The sequence below is a fragment of the Kogia breviceps genome, chromosome 4, assembly GCF_026419965.1.
Source record: "Kogia breviceps isolate mKogBre1 chromosome 4, mKogBre1 haplotype 1, whole genome shotgun sequence".
Taxonomy (NCBI): domain Eukaryota; kingdom Metazoa; phylum Chordata; class Mammalia; order Artiodactyla; family Physeteridae; genus Kogia; species Kogia breviceps.
The window spans coordinates 65,003,206-65,019,991 of NC_081313.1; the positions used below are offsets into that span (position 1 = coordinate 65,003,206).

At 34.0% G+C, this 16,786-nt stretch overlaps 1 protein-coding gene across 4 annotated transcripts in view; it reads left to right on the top strand.

The window, feature by feature from the left end:
* ATG10 (autophagy related 10) overlaps positions 1–16,786 on the top strand; it is a 234,746-nt gene that overhangs the window by 102,087 nt on the left and 115,873 nt on the right. Inside the window, exon 4 of one of the 4 annotated variants that reach the window (XM_067031250.1) lies at positions 12,967–13,000. The exons of the other annotated variants lie outside the window; for them this stretch is intronic. Coding sequence (XP_066887351.1) covers positions 12,967–13,000 — 34 coding nt within the window. The remainder of the gene's footprint in view (positions 1–12,966; positions 13,001–16,786) is intronic. 4 annotated transcript variants of the gene reach the window in all.

Consider the following 16,786-nt stretch of genomic DNA (forward strand, 5'->3'; position numbering starts at 1 on the left):
ACAACTGAATTATAGTGTGTGAATAAACATTCCCTGACCCCAAGCTGATTTTCTTACCACTCTTTCTATGAGCAAGCAGAGGACCATTTAAAGTAAGAAAAGTGGAGGGAAATAGAGAAGTATAAAGGGCAATTTGAACAGTAAATGCACTGTGGTATCCGTGGGACCCTTCTCCAACTTTATGTGATAGCGTACAGTATAGAAAAGGTTCTTTCAGCAAGTGTTTAGGAAAATATGTTCCAAAAGATCTGCATAACATTAGTGTAACCAAGTGTTCCTCTCTGTGGCTTCCTGTTTTGGAATTAAATGCCTTCAGGGTGCTCAGAATAACTCTGTTTAGAAACACAAGAAGAATTTAACCTTTTATGTTCCAAATCAGTTTAAAAAAACTATAGATTAATTAGAAAACAAAAATATCTCATCCTACTTTGTTTCCAAATAGTTTCAGCTAAACTTAAAAAAATTTTATGCATAAAGTAGGTGGTATAGTTAGAAATCAAAGTTATAAACAGGAGTTCTTACAGGAATTATTATCACCAAAATTGTAAGATCAGTTTTGTTTCCTTATAAACAATTTTCATAGACTAAACCTTTTTGCAGATAGGATTATTTCCAAATGAACTGAGTGAAAAAGTTCTACTCTTGTCATTTGAAGGAGGTTCATACAGGGAACAGATAAGCTGAATCTGTGTTTACTTCTTTGTGGTGTTATTGTTCAGCATTCTTAAATTGCTGCTGCAAAGCCAGCAGAGGGAGCACCAAACAATATTTTTGTTTAGCTTAAAGCTTAATAATGTATTTTTAAATTCTTTTCTCCATTTTCATTTAAAAATATATCTACAATGAATCATTTATTGATTATACATTTTTTACTGTATAGCTTTAACTTTCTCTGTGTTTCTAATTCTTGTTTGAAATTAAAAGACTAAAAAGGGTATTATTTATGCAACTCAATTCTACGTATGTCCATTAAATGTCTAATGTATATAAGATAAGTAATGGAGAGTCAAAGGTGAATACTCCACAGTCTCTGTCCTTTAGGTATTTATAGTCTGGTTGGATAGAGAGAATTATAAAGATCCTTCTATTTACAAGGTAGAATATGGGCCACTTATCTTGATAAAGAATCACTGGAGGTATTCTTGAGAGGGTGATATTTGAATTGGACCTTGAAGGAGAGGTTTCCTAAAATGAAAATTCTAGATTGGAGAGAGCAGCATAAATGCAGGGTGTATTTGGGAAAAGGAAACTATAAGGATGTGGCTTGACAGAACATGGGTGATAGAGGGGATGTACTGGGAAATGAGATCAGAAAGCTAAGGTAGAATCAGATACAGAGCACCTTGAAATCCATGCTTAGGAGTTTTGGTTTATTCTTTTGGCAAAGGAGAGTAAATTGCAGGCCATTAAGAGGAAACACATGATGTTTTTCACTCTGGGTAAAAGGTTTCCTGGAGAACCAAGAGATTAAAACTGGACATTTCTGTACTAGTTCATGGGGGTAATATTCTATAATAATAATAATAATAATATCTTTCTTTTGTATTTGTATGTATACATATCACGCATGTGTATATATAGACACCACACACATACAATTTATACAACAATACTGTTTCTAAATCATAAATGTAAATATATATCCTTCAGAAGTATCCTGTGATTTAAAGATTTGTACTAAAAATGTAATGTGTACATTTAGCTAATGTGTACCAGGTCTTATAGAAAATTCAGAGCAAACCTGGTACCCAAAAGAACACCCAGGTTTTCAGTCTCTGTGACCAGGAAATTGAACAAGTTACCATTACTCCCATTGGAGATGTAAGAGATGACAGAGGCTGGAGTGGAGGTGGAGGGCAGGGATTATTCAATGCTGGTGTATCAGACTGGAGATGCTGGAGGGCATCCGTCCTTGTAGAGATGTCTAGCACATACTTCCAGTTTTAGGTTTGGAGCTCAGAAGAAAAGCAAGAGCTAGAGTTTGGGAGTGGATGAGATTATTCAGGGCAATTAGACGGAGAAGAGGAGTGAAGTGAGAACCAAGCCTTGGGGGATGCCTACATGTAGGAGGGTAAGGAAAGGAAGAAGTGTGGGAAGAAGCCTGCGCAGACACTGATAGAGCTGAGAGTAGTCAGGAAAATTCCCCATTTGTCACTCAACAATATGTGCATCGCTGCTGTGTGCAAAGCACTGAAGCCTCTGTCCAGAGTGTAAAGGAGGGGGCCTGAGTAGAGTCAGTTGCTGCAAGGGACAGTTTAGGATGGGGACTGATGGGAGGGTCATCGGGTTTGTTTATTCAGGAGATCAGACTTCCTAAATAGTTCCTTTAGTTGTGTACTAAGATACAAAGTAGACTTGCACCTCACAGCTCTGTTTATGCAAAGTTAAAAGATCCAGAGGACTGCCCCTTGGCTCAAAATTTATGAACTGTAACTTTGATATCCAGGTGTGTTGTTTGTGGGTCAAACTCATTTGTATAGTTTTCAAAAGATGTACAATGCTCTTGTAGCCTTGATTACTTATCTTTATGACGCCTTTGTATTTGATTTTTTGTGTGTGTGTGGTACGCGGGCCTCTCACTGCTGTGGCCTCTCCCGTTGCGAAGCACAGGCTCCGGACACACAGGCTCCGCGGCCATGGCTCACAGGCCCAGCCGCTCCGCGGCATGTGGGATCTTCCCGGACTGGGGCACGAACCCGTGTCCCCTGCATCGGCAGGCAGACTCTCAACCACTGCGCCACCAGGGAAGCCCTGATTTTTTATAACAGAGAAAAAAATCGCCATTATCTTTGCATAAGTTCATTGTAAAAAATTAAAATACAAAGAAGAAATTAAAAAAATCACCCCTTAAATAACCACCATGATACATTAGATAACCAGAAAGAACTTCCTTCCCTTTCTACTTCCTCCTTGCTCCCTTCTTTCTTTTTTTCCTATTGCTTTGTTGATCATAGTATGCCTTTTATTTTAAATAAAAAGGATTAAATTTACTTTTACTTAAATTTATAAAAAGGAAAAGAAACCAAAGGTACCTAAAAGAATTGTAGAGCTTCCAAATAAGTACTTCTTGACTACAAGATGTAGTATGTATTTTGGAAGATCTGTCTACAGTGAAGAAATGAGATTATGACAAATGTAACGAGGTTAGAGTTACTGTTTTATGATACATGTTTCTGTTGAGACCATATAGATTGATTGTTTTTGAAAGATTCACATGTATGCTTTACCTTCCTGTCCCCTCTCAATTTGTTTGTTACATTAGTTGTGCTTGTTTAAGCTTTATGACATTTACATCATTTTGTAATTAAGGCCTATACTTGTTTAAATCTATTTCTATATTTAACTGGAGTTCAGTACTCACCATGATTTTTTTTTTTACCCTGGCGTTTCCATCCTTGAATTTTAATTTTGATTCATATTTTAGTTGTCTAGTTTCCATCAATAAGTGGAATTATTTAGAAAGGGCTATAGACAGCTCTTTCCTGTTGAGAACATATTTTGTTGTATTTATCCTATGCAGACATCTTGGTTAGGCAAACTGCTCTGGGGACATGATTTCTTTCCTTCAGAACTATACAAACACTGGTCAGTTGTCCTCTGCTGTTGAAAACTGCTGTGGAAAAATCCAGTGCTGGCTTCATTGTTCTCAGATTTGTGCGTGATTTCCTTTTTTTCTTTTCTTCTCTCTTCCTTTTTTTTCCTTTAATTTTTTTTCTTTTGGTATCCTCTGTTCAACTTTAATGTTATAAGCATGTGGAAAATGAATTAAATTGAACCTTTATTTCACAATATGCCCCAGAATAAAATCCCAGATGGGCTGAATAATTAATTTTTTTAATAAGACCCATACAACTAGTAGATGAAAACACTGGTAGCCCTCTAATCTTTCTAAGAATCTTCAAGATAGAAAACATGAAGAAATGATCTATAGGTTTTTCTGCATCAGAAAGAAAAAAAAAAGCCTCAGAAAACAAAAACCAACAATAAATACGAATAATGTTAAAGGAAAAATTGCAACAGGTAAAATATTCACAGTAAATGTTAGATGATAGATGTTTGTTGTGTGTGTGGTTTATATATGATAAAACCACTGATGCAAAAGAAAAGTGGGTAAAAGGCACACAGAGGCATTTCACAAGTGGAAAAATTCAAGAGACTAGAAGACTTCTAATAATTTAATATAGGCATAAAGGTGAACTTTTAAGAAAGCACAAAGGAATTTCCCTATTTTGAATACAGATACTCTCATATGTAGTTACCTGTGTTGGATTAAATAAACTTAAATATCCCTTCAAGCTGTGAAATTCCATGTTTCTGACATGTGTATATCAGATCCTTGCTATTAGTTTTTCTCCTTGATAAGTTCAGGAACGATGTCTTATGCATCTTTCTGCTCTTCGCTGGTGCATAGCTCAAACCATATCATGTACTTTGCATGTACTGGTCCTGAAATAAATATTTAAATATTGAATAACAATTGTAATGAATTTTTAAAAACTAATGTTTGTTAACTTATTTTATAAAATATGAGGGGGTTTAGACTCTTTGGTATAGATACTTTAAAATTTATGGTGATTAGTCTTATGCTTCAAATTTTGATAAATGCATTTTGTTACTTGAATAGCAAGATTTATTGTTTTATAGGGTAATTGTATACCTAAATCTCATTTTGCAGAATTCAGTTGTTGTTAATTTCAGTGAATGATCATATACAGAATTGTATTTTTAGATCCTGATTCCTGTGAGCTGCAAAGAATTTTGTTTGCTATGTACATGGTTTATTGGACATTAATGCTAAAATTATTTAAAAACCTCTGAAAATGAGTTTAATGTGAAATTGTGGCATAAAATGCATGTTGCATATATGATTAAAGGTTAGTGATAATTGATCATTTTTGTTGTGTTGATTTAAATAGGGAAACTGAAGTTTTTCACAAATAAAGGGGTATATTCAAAGTGATAGAATGATTTTATAGGCTATTTAACAGCAAACTTTTTTTGGAGAACCATATTGTGGGTAGTGATATTAAAATTGGTATCAGCCTTGGGATATCAAATATATTTATTTTTAACTTTTATGTAGATACAGTTATTTAAATGTACATTTCAAGTACATTTCAAGTGTCTTGCAAAGTAATTTTGAATGAATTCCACTTGAGAAGTGAGGAGCTAGGTTTGTTAGTTATTAAGCCAAATATAGTAATATAGCTTATTTTATTGATCTGTGATTTTTAAAATTAAGAGTGAGAAAAGTCACAGATGTAGTTTGTTGACATATTGCAATCCATATGTGTGCTTTTCTGATAAGGAAGGTATAGCATATACCATCTCTCCAGAATATTTAGCACCAGATTTATGATTTTTCTAATTTGGTTTGTAGCTTGCCAAAGAGCATGTGAGTGCATATTTGATCAGAAGCATATTTTGCCTTGAATCAGATGAAGAATACTTAATGAGTCAATGCCAAGAAGCAATGCAGAGATGATGCAGACTAGCAGACTAAAAAGGCTTTAAAATGCCTTAATGTGAAATATAATAGTTATAAAGTAATGTTACATAAAAAGTCCAGTTTTTCAGTTTTTCATGCCCATCCCCTTAATAAAATTCTTCACCATAACTATTAGGAGTGATATTTTATGTTTATGTGATGCATTTTGCATTTCTACTGGGGTGAAGACTTATTTCAAGTGTATTGTACTCATTCTCTCTTGAGGGCTGAGAAAGACAGGAAATGTACCTTTAGGTACCAGTAGCTCTGCTCTCTCTAGCAAGCCTCCCTCTAAGAGTGAGTGGTAGAGATTACCAATTTAAATTAATTTTTTTCTTTTGCTCCTTTGATGGGAAAAAAATTATCTTTGTGTCAATTTGTATTTCTTGCCTTATCGGTGAAGTTAGAAAATTTGCCTGTTTATTCTGCCACTTGTATTTCTTCCTTTATAAATCGCTTCTCCTTGTTCTTTGTCCATTTGTCTATTAAGGTATTCCCTTCTTACTGGTTATGAAATTCTTTATTTGTTAAGGAATAAACAAATACACACACTTTGTTGTGTATGTTACAAATATTTTACCTAGTATTTTTGTATTTTAACTTTTTTGCAGTGGTTTTTTGGCATATATAATTTAAAAAATGATTATAGCTAAATCTAGTAATCATTTCCTTCTATGCTTTCTTTCTTTGTTAAGATTTGAAAGACCTGTACAACCCTAAATTATATAAAATTTTCTTTCTTTTGAAACTGTGATGTAGGAGGGAGTAATCAGACAAAGCCTTCATATTGCTTAGTTTAAATAAGTTATAAGGAATTACCTTTGTTAGACTGTGTGATTTTTTAATTTATAATGACTCATTTACAGATATCCCATAGATATGATTGGTTGTTTTACCTCAGATTGTGGAGGGCCCTTCCCAAGTGAAGTGTCCAATGTTCTGTGTTCTTAGTTGCTACCATGACACTTCTCCACTGCAGAAGAAGTGGAGAAAGGAGAGTGAGGGATTAGACCTTTCCAATGACACTTCTCTCTTCTTCTCTACTTGAAGAGCACTTTTACGTACAGAAATTTTAGAAATACATAATTATTTGATTTCCAGGCTAGTCCACAATAGCAATAATAGTTTTTTTCCCACTGTTCATTGTATAAAATATCAGCCATATTTTGAGTTAATTGTGGTTTTAAGGGTAGCCTGGGAACCTGAACAAAAAATGGTTTCAAGTTCAAAACAGGTTACAAATAAACTTTGGAAGCATAGCCCATTTGTATCTTGTGGGCTGCTGGTCAGTCTTCTTGAAGAGCCATATCTAAGGACCCTGGACCAGGAATGGTCAGTTGATGTTGGATGACTCTAATGAGTCCTCATTGATTCCGCACAGTAGATTTACAGTAAGACTTGTTTTGTAAGTTCTGTGAGGTGAGAGGCAGTCTGACTGCTGCATGAGTATATTTCTGTTTAGGATCTAGAGCAGAAATACCCAGTAGAATTTCCTGCAGTGATGTAAAATGTATACCATATTACTGTTCACTTCCTGATCAGAGAAATGTTCTGTATCTTTGCCATCCAATATGGTAGCCACTAGCCACATGTGGCTCTTGAGCACTTGAAATGTGGCTAGTGTGACTGAGAAACTGAATTTTTAGTTACTTAATTAATTTAAATTTCAGTTTAAATAGCCACATGTGGCTTGTGGCTCATATTGAAAAGCATAGATCTAGAGGTTTATATTGAGTGGAGTACAGTCCTGAGTTTCACTAAATCACAGAATTAACAAGTCAATTTAATGCCTATTAGAGGTTTTCTCCCCTATTATCTGATAGAAAATGTCATGGAATGTGTAGCTCTTACTTGGATCCTGTTTAGAAGAAATCAACTATGAAAAGTTTAAAAGACAGTTTTGAGACAATCTGGGAAATTTGAACCTGGATCAGGCATTAGGTGGTTTTATGGAATTAGTGTTAACTTTGTTAGGTGTGATAATAACAATGGGTTTGTATTATTAAAACACAACAGTGAAGTTTTCAGATGAAATAATATGATACCTAGGGTTTGCTTTAGAGAAAAAAGTATTTGCCAGGGAATGGCTTAGACAAGATTGACCAGTGTTCACAGATCTTTAGCTAGCTGAACGGCATGTGATGTTCATTATACTGTTTTTATGCTTTTATATGTGGTGGAATGTTTTCATAATAAACAGTATTGAACTGGGAGAGCTCCTTGTTTGTCATAAAGTTCAACCGGTTTTCCAAGTTCATTTACTCAGTCATTAAATGGCAGAGTTAGGATTCAGATCTGTCATTTGGCTCTAAGTTCTGTTCATTTTCTATGACATTGCACTGTATCATATTTTGGACACATAGTTCTTCATCCCACCTTCTCCATGACCCTTGACAAGTTGTCTTGCACATTTCCCTCTCATGTGGATATGGCTAAATTTGGTAGCAGAGCTGGCCACATAGGTCAGCAGAGGGTAGAGTTTTCCATAGCAAGTTGGATCAGATTGGAATATTACAGAATCCAGATTTGAGGGCTGAATGTAAAAAGTAGCTTGGGAGCGAAACCCAGAGGAGCAGTCCAGTAGCAGATTTGAGAGGATAGGAAGAAGCAAGGTCCAAAGAGATCTGGAATGGATAAGGTGGGACCAGGTCAAAAGGCTGAGAGCATAACTTATGTAGAAAGTAAGGATGATGACTGCTAATTCTTACTGGGAGACAGCTGCATAACCTACAAGGGCAGGTAAACTGACTTGGCATATAGTCATATTGACATTATTTATTATATAGTATATATATATATATATACTATATATATACTATACATGATAATCTCTATTTAATCTTAAATAATTGTAATAGTTTAGAATTTTTATCTGGAAGGTGCTGTTGAGGTCGTTTAATTCAACCCATTTATTTCTAAGTGTTACCAAATTGATATTACATTTCCAATGGGTAGTTGGTGTTGAGTTATGTACCATAAAGATTACAAAATTACAGTTATGTATGTGCTCAAGAAGATTTTGAGATGAGTAGATAATAGTTATGATTATTCAAGTAATGCAAATATTTGGTTAAACTTATTGATTAAAGTAGAGAAGAATAATTTTATTTATAACATAAAATTTATTTTATTAATACAACTTATGAATTGTATTTACACTTATGTTTCTAATCTCAGGGCTATTGTTGAGCAAGAATTTCTCATATCAATAAATGAACAGCCACATAGTGTACATTTTAACATTATTGTACAATTTAACATTATTATGTTTTATATATCATACCAGGAATGGGGGTGGGGGGGGTTCAGTAAACAAACCATTAATGCAGGAATAAATTAGTGAGTGGAATGTTTGTTACACAGTTGCCTCACTAGGACATGACTATTTAAAAGCAAAGTAAAACAGGAGATTATTGAATAGCATCGTATTGGCATTGTGATAATTTTATAACTGTATTTATTTGCACCTTTTATGGACTATTTGAATATTTCTTTTTGAGTTCCATTTCAGAATTATTTAGTTAAAGCCAAGAAAAAATTGTTTCTCCTCCTGTACCCAAACTATTCTATAGTCAAAAGCAATAAGCTCACAAAATCAATTTCTAAGTTTAATGGCAGATATTTGAATTTTTTAGGTACTATTAAGTTAGGACTACTATACTCATTTGTTCATTCATGGATTATTTCTTTATATTTATTCATTAATTTTTTTTTTTTGGCCACACTGCACAGCTTATGGGATTTTAGTTCTCGCCCAGGGATTGAACCTGGCCCTCGGCAGTGAGAGCGTGGAGTCCTAACCACTGGACCACCAGGGAATTCCCTTTATTCATTAATTTAACAAACTGAATATGTGTTCGCATTGAGGATGAAAGTATAAATAAGACATAGCCCCTACCCTCATGCTGCTCACATTTGAGCTGAGTAAACAGTAAGTAATTGTGATTGAGTATGCCGATTGTTATAGTGGTGGTAAATGCAAAGGGCCATGGGAATATTATGGAGAAAAGGATTAGCTAGGAGATGGAATGGGGTTGAGGTATAGACATTTTTCATGGAAAAGAACCTTGAAGAATAAATTGAGGTTGATTATATTTCTTGTTACATTAATAATGGCAACTGTGAGAATCAGGTTTTTAAAGATCAATAGGTGTCATCGCTCCTTAGCTCTGAAGGTACTTCTGCTTCCATTTTTCCCTACTGTCTGCTTCAGATGCTTTTTTGTACTGCAACCTTTGATCTCTGTCCTATCTGGTTTTATTCTTTGGATCCTGGTTGACATCTGGTCCATTTTAGATTACTGACCTGGCTTTCAGCTATCTACTCTTAGTCTGACCTGGCATTCTCAAAGTACTCTGCTTCTGGTAACTTCCCCTCTCCTTGACCTACTGCAGCTTCAAGCGAGAGGAGCTTTGTTCACGTGATCTGGCCAGGCATTCAGAATCCTACTCCAGCCAAGGACTCCAGTGTCTTCCAGCCAATTTTATTTTTCTGAGATGGCGTATTAGAAAAGAAAGGTCTGAGAAAATGCAGGTGTGATATGGCTCAAGACCAGGGTGCAAGAGGACTGAGAGGGATATTTGGAAAGGCAAGTGAAGGTTGGACTGTAAGAACCATAAAAAACTTGGATTTGGCGCTTTATTTTTCATGCCAAATGGGACCCATAAATGGTTTTCAGGAGGACTGTAACACCCTCACATCTATACTTTGGAAAGATGATGGTGTCATGACTGGACCATAAAGAGGAGAGATTGCAGTCAGGGAGACCAGTTAAAGGAAAGAGATGATGAAGCACTGAATTGAAAAAGACAGTAGTGATGGAGAAGAAGAAAAATGTCAGAGATAGGACTAGTAAGATTTGGAAACTAACTGGAAATTGAGCAGGGAAGGAAAGAAAAATATTCAAGATATTTTCCAAATTTTCTGGTACGTGTGATTAGATGGGTTATTTTTTCCTTTGTCATTACAATTGTAATTAATGTAAAAAATTAATTACATTTGTGGCTATTTGTTTAATGGCTGTCTTTTCCATTGGACTGAACTCCATGAGGGCAGAGACTTTGTCTTTCTTGCTTATATCCATATTCCCTAGTACTAGACACAGTGTCTGGCTATATTGATACACTCAATAGTTATTGACCAACTGACTAGTTTATTTGTTCAACACAATTTATTGACTACCAGGCACTGTTAAAGATGAATTTTAATACCTTTAACTAAAACATGAAATACATGAGGATGAGGAAGATTAGTGAAAACATAAAGGATTATATTTTGGACAAATTGAATTGAGATGCCATGAACATCTAGTTGGAGATTGAATCTATCTAAACTTCAAAGGAGCGATCTTGGTAGTAGGCAATTCAGATTTGGGATGAAAGTGAAACCTGAAGCCATGGAATATTTGAGATTAATAGAGTAAGAAAAGTGAGGCATAATAATGGCTGAAGACAGAATTCTGGGGAATACAAATATTTAAAAGATAAGTAGAGAAAGAAGAGTTAATTAAGGCAACTGAGAAGGGTGTCCAGAGTTTTAGGAGAAAAATCAGGGGATAGTGTTGTCACCAAATGGAAATGAGGAAAATCTTTCAAGGAGGTGTATGTCTTGGGATATAGTATTTGTGAAATTTGAATCCCTAGAAGAGTTCTTGGCAATCAGGGCTTCCTGAACTATTCTCTCTCTCTTCTCTCTCTCTCTTTTTTTTTTTGTGCCTCAGAATTTATGTCTTAACTCTTTAATTTATGGTCAAATTACTTTAAACTGTGGATACTTTCTATTACCTTATAATTCCCTCTATATGAGTATTATTCAGGGAATACAGCCTTAAGATTGTTGCCTATGAACTGCAAGAGGAAAAGACAAAAATTTAGATATAAGTTTCTGCTTTTAAATGAACTGTATGTCCTAAACTAATTTTCTCTTCAAATATTTATAGTCCATTGCTCCTTTCATTCGAATAAATTTTACTTTTCAGTTGTAATAACACTTTTAAAGCAATTAAAGACAAATGAGTCATTATAAATGATTCTTAATGCATATGGTTATTATTGTAACATTTGTGAATACACTAATTTGTGAGGTAGAATGGGGAAGCTGTTATTCTTTGGTTTGTAAGGCTTTTTGAGTTACTATGAGTTTTATTTTAAACAACAGTGAAAATCACAATCTCCCTTTTATTCTCCTGATTTTCTTTGGAAAAACAAATTATTTTAGCAATAGCCTGGGTTCTTTACCATTCAGTCAGTCAGAGAGAACCAAAAGACAGACAATATAAAAACTTTCTTTGGAAATTAGAAACACTTAAGAATTATTTGGCTGCAGGAATCCACTGCTTATGATATACAAGTGTATGTGCCTGTAAAGATCTGTTTTGTATCTCTAAATTTATAAATTGTATGGGATATTACTCATTTAATATGTCACATTTCCTTATAAATAGACCCCATCAATACTGTACTATGCTTCCACTAGATGATCAGTAAATTTGGGTTGAAAGATTAATTGTTGACAAGATTTAGAAGCTACCTAATGTTTTAAAAATGCCTGACTACAGGTGGGAGGGAAGGGTAAGCTGGGACAAAGTTAAAGAGTGGCATGGACATACATACACTACCAAATGTAAGATTGATAGCTAGTGGGAAGCAGCCGCATAGCACAGGGAGATCAGCTAGGTGCTTTGTGTCCACCTAGAGGGGTGGGATAGGGAGGGTGGGAGGGAGACGCAAGAGGGAGGAGATATGGGGATATATGTATATGTATAGCTGATTCACTTTGTTATACAGCAGAAACTAACACACCATTGTAAAGCAATTATACTCCAATAAAGATGTTTTTTTTTAAAAAAGCTTAATATAAAAAAAATGCTTGACTTGTTGAAATTATATATTGGGTTGGCCAAAAAGTTCTTTTGGGTTTTTCTGTACAATCTTACCAAAATCCCAAACCAACCTTTTGGCCAACCCAATACAAAATCGAGAGCTTTCTGGTTCTCCAACAATTGTTGCACTTAGTAGAAACTATCCTGGCCATTGGTACTCAGGTTGAATCCACTGATGTTTTTTGGCCAGGTGCCAGGAAAGTCTTCAATAACACCATATCTGCCCAGGTGCCATTAGTCCAGCAGGAAGTTTCAGAGCCTGTGGGATATACATGGAGAAAAATCACAAAATAAATGGATGGAATATGTATTTAGGAATAGGCAGGCAGGGAAAAACTGTAGAAAGAACATTTGCATTTTTGATTTAGGCAAATCTTACCCAAAGTAGGATGAAAGTAACCTAATTAAGGGGGATTATTCTAAACATTTTTTCCTTGGCTTCTTGATATAGAGATTGATTTTGGTAATGGATAAAAGAAGTGACACAAAAGAATCCCTGCATTTACTTTTCCTGTTTGTTTGTTTTGTTTTTATTAGCTTCATCCATTTCCTCTAACGAATCTCACTATCTTTGTTGATACCATACTCTCTTTTCCAGGCAACATTTTAATCTCTCATGGATGAGCAGAAAAGTAAGTACTAGACCCCAAAGGAATGATTGTAATGCAGCCAAGATTTAAGCCAAGAGGCAGTAAGGTGATTTAGAGGTCAAATGGCCTGAATCAGGCTGGAGAGTAGAAGTATTATCTACCCATTTAGGTTTAAAGGGTTCTAATATTTCTGGCAGGAAGATTCATATTTATCACCCTGAATATATTTGAAATCTTAATAACTTGTGCTCATAAGTCTTCAAAGTATTCGTTAAATGAGTGAAATGATAAAATTACATTCTGCAAGATGGGGTTCGGTAACCCTGGACCTAGGAGTAAAGGTTATACCATCCTAGAGCCTTTTTCCTTGAGAGGTCACATCACCATATCTATAGTTAATTCTCAAGATTGGTGTAAAAAGAATTGTTAATTTGGGGGTATCATGGCCATAGATGGCTGCAGTCCTGTGATCCTGCTAGCAGGAGACACTGAGAAGGTGACATGGGACATAAATGCCCTCTTCAGGCATTTTCCTAATTTGTGTGAGTCCTTTGCACAGCTGTGGAATAGACTGAGTTTCTTTTGGAAGCTGGACATTTTTGCTTTATTTATGAAGACTGCTTTTTACAGTTAGAAGTTGGAGGCAGTGCCTGTACAGCCTAGTCTAAGCCTAAACTACTTGTTAAAACAAAAGGAAATGGTTAGATTAAAAATAGATTATCTACTTTTTGTTTTATTCCCCTGATATCTGTGGACCCTTTTTTAGTATATCCAGAAGATGAAATATTTTTGGCATGTTTGTAGAAAGTATATTATCAATAAAATATTACTCTTTAAATTTTGGGATTTATTTTGGTAAGAACAGAATTTGAAGCCATCTACTGAGAATTACAATTAGAGTAGGATATAGGAATTAATAACCTGTAATTTACATATTTTTGTTATTGAAGCCTATCATGCTTTAAAGGGTTTCTTAAACTGATATACCCAATTTGAACACAATCATTACTAATTAAGAAAATTGCTTCTGAGGGTTCAACTTTGGTGTGTCCTTTTCTTAAAGTATCTGTGGACAGTACAGAAAATGCCTGACACCCTCTTTTGGTCTCAAGTCATAATCCTAGTTTGGAAGGGGGCATAAAAGTGAAGAGATAATGCTAAATTATTATCTAAAAGTTATCAGTCACCATGTACCCAGAAAAGACTGAGCAGATGAAAAAAATATTAAGCTAAGTTGGGCAAAATGCCCAGAGATGCCAAGAAATGTAGCTTACTTTAGACAAAAAAAAAAAAGAAAGAAAGAAAGAACAAAAGAAAGGAAGGAAGGGAAGAAAGAAAATAATAATGAATATATAAAAATTATGCTTAAGAGTCAGGAATTTCATTTCTTTGATTAAGGTAGTTTCTTCTGTCTTAAGGATAAGCTATTTTTATAACCCCAAATTCTAATTAAGGAGTGTAATTACACACACACACACACACACACACACACACACGAGTAAAGCTATTAAAAATAATAGAATGAAAGGTCCCAATTAAATATGTTACCTGAAGGATTTTTATATGCATTTTATTGGATTGAGGAAGATCCCTCTCTTCCTAGTTTGGTGAGTGTTTTAATCATCAATGGATGTTGAATTTTGCAAATACTTTTTCTGCATCTATTGAAAAACTGTGTGGTTTTTCTCCTTTATTCAGTCGTTGTGATGAATTAAATTGATTTTTGAATGTTGAACTAACTTTGCATTCTTGTGATAAACCCCACTTGGTCATGTCTTAAATTTTATACATTGCTAGAATCAGTTTGCTCAAATTTTGTTAAGGACTTTTGTGTTTATGTTCACGAGGGATATTGATTTATAGTTTTCCTGTATTTTCTTTTCTGGTTTTGATATCAAGGTAATTCTGTCCTAATAAAATGAGTAAGCAAGGGTTTATACTTCTTCTCTTTTTGTAAAGATTTTGAGTAGAATTGGTACTATTTCTTCCTTAAATATTTTATGGAGTTTACCAGTGAAACCATCTGGGCCTGGAGTTTCTTTTGTGAGAAGGTTTTAAACTATAGCCAATTTCTTTAAAGGTAGAGAGCTACTTAGAGTATTTATTTATATGTTTTGTAGTGAGCTTTGATAACTTGTTCTTTCATGAAATTTATCTATTTCATATGAATTGTAAACTTTTTGTTGTACAGTTCAGAACATTTTCTTGTTATACTTTTAATATCTGTAGGATCTTTAGTGATAGTACCTTTTCATTTCTGGTTTTGATGATTTTTGTTCTTTTTTTCTTGATCAGTTTCACTAGGGTTTGTTGATTTTATTGATCTTTTCAAAAAATCAGTTTTTTGGTCTATATTTCCTCTGATTTGTCTATTTTCTCTTTTGTTGATTTTGTTCTTTGTTATTTCCTTACTTTTATTTGCTTTAGGTTTACTTTGCTCTTCTAAAGGTTGAAACTTAGGTAATTAATTCTGGACTTTTCTTCTTTTTAAATATAAGCCCCTAAAGCTATAGTTTTGCTTCTAAATACTGATTTGGCTGAATCCCACAAATTTACTTTGTTGTATTTTCATAAAGAAGGAGGTATTTTATGATAACCTCTGTGAATTTTTTAATTTGACCCATGGATTATTTAGAAGTGTGTTGTTTAATTTCAGAATATTGAGAGTTTTCCTAGATATCTTATTGGCAGTGATTTCTGATTTAATCACATTGTGGTCAGAGATACTCTCTATGGTTTCAGTCCTTTTGAATTTATTGAGACTTGTATTGCTGAGCATATAGCTTATCATGGTTAATGTACCATGTGTACTTAAAAAGAATATTTTACAGTTTGGGGGACATACTATTCTAAAAATATAAGTTAAATCATAAATCCTCTATGTCTTGACTAAAATTTAGTTTAGTTTTCTATCAATTGCTGAGAAAGAGGTGCTAAAGTCTCTTACTATGGTTGTGGATTTGTCTATTTCTTCTTTTAATTCTGTCAGTTTTAGGCTCTGTCATTAGGCACATATACACTTATGGTTAAATATGTATATGTGCCTAATGACTGTTGAAAAATTGACTCTTATCATTACAAAGTATCCCTTTTTATCTTCAGTGATATTCTTTATCTTATAGTTTACTTTCTCTGGTACTAATATATGTACCATATATCTACTCTAGCCTACACGTTTATTGTTTACATGATTTATCTTTTTCTACCTAATTATTTTTCTCTTGTAGACAGAGACTGCTTTTTCTTTTAAAAATCCATTCTGATAATCTCCACCTTTTAATTGAAGTACTTAGTGCATTAACATGTAATATAATAATTAATATGACTGATTTAAGTCTGACACTTTTTCTGTTATCCCACTTTTGGTTTTTGTTCTTCCGTTTCCTCTTGCCTGCTTTCTTTTGGATGAATTTTTAGAATTTCATTTTAATTTCTCTATTAACTTTTGGGATAAACCTCTTTGCCCTATTTTATGACCTATTATGTATTACAGTATACATTCTTAACTTTCTGCAATCTGATTAGTTAATGGTATGCCACTTCACATAAAATGTAGAAACCTTGCAGTTATATACATCCATTTACCACATCCCTCACTTTATATGTTATCCTATATGTTATATCTACATACATTATAAACCTCACATGATAGTGTTATAATTTTTTGCTTTAAGCTCTCACAGGTATTTTTAAATATAAGATAAAATTATACTCCTTAATATTTACCCGAATATTTACCATTTCCACTGCTTTATATTCATTCCTCAAAACCTGAATTCCCTATGGTATCATTTCTCTTTAGCTTGAAGAATTTCTTTGTCATTTCTC